The sequence below is a fragment of the Otolemur garnettii genome, unplaced genomic scaffold (assembly GCF_000181295.1).
Source record: "Otolemur garnettii isolate 467f Iridium unplaced genomic scaffold, OtoGar3 scaffold00005, whole genome shotgun sequence".
Classification (NCBI taxonomy): Eukaryota; Metazoa; Chordata; class Mammalia; order Primates; family Galagidae; genus Otolemur; species Otolemur garnettii.
Window position 1 is genome coordinate 1,026,890 of NW_003852400.1, and position 6,243 is coordinate 1,033,132.

Below are 6,243 nucleotides of genomic sequence, written 5' to 3' on the forward strand. Positions count from 1 at the left end.
AGCTCAAATTTTTATAAAAACCAACAATATCAAGTACCAATGAGAAAGTGGAACAAATGACACTTATATTGCTGGTGGGATTGTAAAAATGATGCAGCCACTGTTGAAAACAGTGTTCGTCAAAAAATGAAACACAGAATTACCATATGACCCAACAATTATACTCCTAGGTATATACCCAAGAGAAATGGAAAGAGATGTCCACACAATAACTTGCACACAAACATTTGTAGTGGTGTTATTCCTAACAGTTCCAAAGTAGAAACAATCCAAATGCCCATCACCTGATGAATGGACAAACAAAGTGTGCTGTATTCACAGAATGGGATGTTATTTGGCCACATAAAGAAATGAAGTATAGATACATGCTACAACTTAAATGAACCTTAACAATATTCCAAGTAAGAAGCCAGGCATAAAATGCTACTGTATGATTCCATTTACATGTCCAAAATAGGCAAATTCATAGACACAGAATGATTAGTGGTTTCCAAGGGCTGGGGGATGGAAGAAATGGACAATGACTGCTAATGGGCACTGGGTTTCAGACAGTGGTGGCTGCTGCACAACTTTGTGAATATACTAAAACCACTAAATTTTAAGCTTTAAATAAGTGAATGCATATATAAATGATATCTCAATTTAAAAACAAAAAAAAAGGAGCACTCTTCTGAACCTGAACTGGAATAGTAAGGAAATAACAGGTTTATGGAAATAACAGAAAGCATCACCTTGTTTATAATTCAAAGTAGGAAATAATGAACATACAGAAGTGCCCTACTCTTTAGGAAAAATTACGTCAAAATCTTTAGAGATAGAAAATCAACAACTATTTAGAGCTTATTAGATGCCAGGCACTGCAATAAGTGCTCTAAATGTATTACCTTATTAAATCTGAGCAACAATCATGTTAGTTATTCTTATCTCCTTTGTTTTGGGGGTTTTGTTTTAATCTTATTTTATTTCAGATTAATGAGGGTACAAATGATTAGGTTACAATGTTTGCATTTGTTAGGTAAAGTCCCTGCTGTCTTATTCCCTTTATTAATGACACATCAACTCATCCAGAGAGGCTCACTACTTTAACAAAGACATAAAGCCAGTAAGAGGCAGAGCTGAAATCCAAATTTAAATGCATTCATTGCATAATCCAAATTTGTTCAATGACGCAGTGCCACTACTGAGATGGAAATGTCAAAGGAGAAACAGGTTTGGTTTTCTTTGTTTGGGTGCAGGGGAGGTAGGATGCAGACAGTAAGGTAAAGTAATAGATTTACTGAATAAAGTGCCTATAACACAAATAGAGATAAAATGGCAAGGAAAAAGAATTAGGCTACAGATACTTTTGAGTTCTTGAGTAATTGAGGAGGCAGTGTCTGTTCTAGACAAAAAGATCTAGGGTAGAACCCTGAGACAGGATTGAGAGTAATACTAACAATCAAAGGGAAAGCCAAGATGATAGAGACAGTTGATAGAGAATTCAGGCCGAAGGGCAGAGGTAAAACCAGCAGGACATGGAATCAAGAAAAACTAGGGAAAGAGTTTCAAAGACAAGAAAATCAGCAACGCTAACTGCTGCCAAACACAGCAGTGAAGAAAATAGTCCACTATTTTGTCTTTTTGGAGCAATTTATTGGCATAAGAAGCCATGGACTGAGGAGTGAATGGAATTTGATGAAATAAAGCATGGGCAACTCTTTTAAGAAGCAGAGGACAAGTAAGATAAAATTTAGTAACTGAAGAAGGATGTGGGATCAAAAGCGGCTTATTTATGTGTACACAAGTCTGTGTCAATAGGTGCAAATCCATGTGAGCATCTGTCTATGGTACACAGGTGGATAAACAGGCATGTTTAATTGTAAATAAGGAAACAGAAGTAGCAAAGAGTTTGAGGACTGAAAAACACAAGAAAGAATAAAAATTACAAAGCAAGTCTTTAAGAAGACAGAAGATGAAGTGCTACCAACAGAGTTAAAGGGACTAGCCTTAGGAAAACAGCATTTCCATAGTAATAGGAAGAAAGATAAGGACAGGTGTCACAAAGGCTAAAAGGAGCAATCCCCAACCTTTCTGGCACCAGAGACCAGCTGAAAGACAATTTTCCCACAAAAAAGGGACTGGATTACACTTTCATAAGGAGCATACAACCTAGATCCCTCATGTGCGCAGTTTACAAACAGTAGGGTTCGTGCTCCCATGAGAATCTAATGTCATCCCTGATCTGACAGAAGGAAGAGTTCAGACAGTGGTGCGAATGATGAGGAGCAGCGATAAATACAGATGAAGCTTCGCTGGTTCACCTGCAGCTCACCTCTTGCTGTGAGGACTGTTCCTAACAGGTCACAGACCCCTATCTGTCCAAGGCCCAGCAGGTTGGGAACCTCAGAGTAAAGGTATTTTCAAATCTGGGGTACTGAGTTGTGAGAATTGTCATCTGATGATTTCTCTCTCTCTCTCTCTCTCTTTTTTTTTGCAGTTTTTGGCTGGGGATGGGTTTGAACCCACCACCTCCGGCAGGCATATGGGGCCGGCACCCTACTCCTTTGGGCCACAGGTGCCACCCCCTGATGGTTTCTCTTTTACTTGATATTTAGGAGTAACTTATAGGCAGAGGAAGACAGTGTACTGGCAGAGGTTTGAGAAGAGTGGGAAATCAGCCACTGCAGAGACCCAAGACAGTGTGTACCAGGTAAGGAAATAATGGAAACATGTTCCTGCTGAGGTTTCTAACCAACACAGGCAACTATCTGCAGGGTGTTTGTCATCAATAGCCTGGAGATAGCATTAAATAAGGCAGATTGCCACATTCAACCAGGACTAGAGATGTGCTAAGCAGGTATGACAAAACTGCAAAACAAGTGACTGAAGGACACTCTTAACAAAGTGGCTAAAATGAACTGGGGAATCTAAGCTGATCAGAAAAGCAGGTGAAACAGGAAAAGACAAACAGCAAAAAAGTAGAGAGATCTATGGACTAGAAAACACAGTAAAGTTAAAGAGCACAAAAGGAACTAAGCAACAAAGGAAAGGAGGTTGTGGTCAGACAACAAAATGTCTGAATTGACGATTTCAGAAGTAGAACAATTTTTGGTGATCATAGGTACAATGGTTCTGAGAAAGGATACCTAAAATGATGGGAAAATGCCCCTGGAAATATGTGGAAGAGGGAGCAAGACACATGGACAACAGGGAAAGCAAGACAGGCAAAGGGTATAAAACAGCATGGTGGCTCAGAGAACAGCAAATAGTTTGACATTTCTAAAACCCAACAGGCATCAAGACGAGGATGGGAGAAGAAGGGAAGAGCCAGATCACATATGTCACGGTAAAGAGTATGGTCTTCATCTGGAGGGCAACTTGATCTGAATGACAGCTGTATCCAAATATCTGAATGGCTGTCGGATTAAAAGTCACTTGGACCAATTCTATGCAACAGGAAAAGACAGAAGATAAAGAGAAGCACACCATAAAATAAGCAACATTGAGACAATCATGAGACTCTTGGAAGTGATCAAGAAATACAGTAACATCTCAGGATATAAAATTAATGACCACAAAACAAACAGCAGCTTTCATATAGGCCAAGAACAGTCAAGTTGAGCATCAAATCAAAGACACAATACCCTTCACAGTAGCTTAAAAAAAAAAGAAATACTTTGGAATATACTTAACAAAGGATGTGAAGGATCTCTCACAGAGAGAACTACGAAACCTTGAAAAAAGAAATAGCAGAAGATGTTAACAAATGGAGGAATATACCATGCTCATGGCTGGGTCAGAAAAGCAGTCAAGAATCAACATTGTTAAAATGTCCATACTACTCAAAGCCATCTATATATTTAACGCAATCCCTATTAAAACACCAACGTCATACTTTAAACAACTTGAAAAAAATAATTCTCCACTTTGTATGCAACCAGAAAATCCCCTGACCAGCCAACACAATTCTATGAAACAGAAACAAATCTGGGGTATCACATTACAGATTCAGGTTATACTACAAGTCTATAGTGATCAAAAGAGCATGGTACTGGCATAAAAATAGGAGACATAGATCTATAGAACAGAATAGACAACCTAGAGATGAAACTGGCTTCATATTGTCATCTGATCTTCGATTAACTAAACTAAGGCACAAACTGGGGGAAAGAATCCTTAATGAATAGTGCTGTGAGAACTAGTTAGCCACTTGTAAAAGACTGAAACTGGACCCACACCTTCCACCACTTACAAAAACTAACTCATGATTCATAAAAGATTTAAATCTAAGACATGAAATAATAAAAACTCTAGAAGAAAGTGTGGGGAAAACTCTTAACAATATCAGCCTGGGGAAAGATTTTATGAAGAAGAAAAATCAGGTCCCATATATTTATTTTTGCTGTTTGCACAGTTGCAAAGTTAAAAAGCTTTTGCACAGCTAAGGACACATCAATAAAAAAACAGATAATCCTTAGAATGAGAAAATATTTGCATGTTATAAATCTGACAAAGGGCTAATAACCAGAATCTACAAAGAAAAGAGCAAGTAACACCATTAATCACTGGGCAAGTAACATGAACAGGACCTTCTCCTAAAAAAACAAATGACTAAAAAATGCTGATGAAAAAATGCTCATCATCTCTAATCATTGAAGAAATGCAAATCAAAAGCACCTTGAGGTAGGATCTAACTCCAATGAGAATAGCCCACATTACAAAGTTCCAAAGCTGAAGATGCTGGCGCGGGCACAGAGAAAAGCAGAGAAGAGAATACTTATTCACTGTTGGTGGGACTGCAACCTAACACAGCCTTCTTGGAAAAAGTATGGAGAATCCTCAAAGAGATAAAAGAATACCTTCCATTTATTTAATCCTGCAATCCCATTACAATGTATCTACCCAGAAGAAAAAAAAAATTTTATTATAAGGACATTTGCACTAGAATGTTTATAGCAGCTCAACTCATAATTACAAAGATGTGAAAACAACCCATGTGCCCATCAACACATGAATGGATCAATAAACTGCAGTATACGTATACCAAAGAACACTATTTAACCATGAAAAAAGACGGAAACTTTTAAATTTTTTGTATTTACCTGGATGGAACTGAAGAATATCCTCTTAGTAAAGTAACTCAAGAATGGAAAAGCAAACATCCCATGTACTTGGTACTAATCTGAAATCAGCAGATCAATAACTACAGACCCACATGAGAGAAAAACACAATTAAATTCAAGAAGAAGGAGAAGTGGGAAGGTGTTTGGTAAGCTCACACCTAAAGGGTACAATGCAGGGGAATATGACACACCTCCTGTATAAGACTTTGCCTTACAAATGCAAATATTTATAATTGTATGTACTGTCACATTAATCCAGAATTTAAAAAAGGAAAGAAAGGGCAAAACCTCCTCATGAAAATGTGCTCAGCATCTTAATCATCATAGAAATATAAATTAAAACCACATGAAGCTATTTCATAATCACTAGAATAGCTAAATTACAAAATTTAAAAATTTGGTATTACCAAATATTAGTAAGAATGCAAAGTAACTGGTGCCCTGTACAATACCTGTGGTATATAATGTGATACAACCATTCAGGAAAACGGTTTAGAAGTTTAAAAAAAAAAAACAAAATTTAATATACATTTTCTATCACTCAGTATTTATACTTATGGGTATTTTCCTAAGAGAAATAAAAACCCACCTGTGACTATTAAAAAGAATTGTACAAGAATTACCTGGGACTGAGGAGGGAATTGGACAAGTTCACACCCAATAGATACATTGCACGGGTTATGGCACACTTTTCAGATAAAGGACACAACTATAACTTGGACTTCAACCTTACAAAAACAAACTATGTAACCTAATTGTATGTACCCTCATATTAATCTGAAATGTAAAATAAAGAGCATTCTAATAACTAATATTTAGCTAGAGAGGATGTCTTGGGAAAAATAAAAAGTAAACTCATTATTAGAAAGTGTTTAAGCAAAATTCAATGCAGACAGCCTATGATATTATGCAAAGAATCAAAGAGGGGACCTTTAAGTCCCTTTCAACTCCATGGAGGTAACAGGAAGACATTACTTACCAATTCTACACCTATTACACCTGCACCAATAACAACCATCTTCTCTGGAACTTTTTTTAAAGATAAAGCTCCTGTAGATGATACTACTGTATCTTCATCAATCTATAATAAAAAAAGCAAAAGATACAATCAAAATTATTTAGAAAAACCTAGTATAACCAA

General features: G+C 36.9%; 1 protein-coding gene across 1 annotated transcript in view; it reads right to left on the reverse strand.

Moving 5' to 3' along the window:
- The window catches only part of DLD (dihydrolipoamide dehydrogenase), a 30,429-nt gene that overhangs the window by 10,481 nt on the left and 13,705 nt on the right, over positions 1-6,243 (reverse strand). Inside the window, 1 exon segment of the mRNA XM_012812075.2 lies at positions 6,082-6,230. Within this exon segment, the coding sequence (XP_012667529.1) occupies positions 6,082-6,230 (149 nt within the window).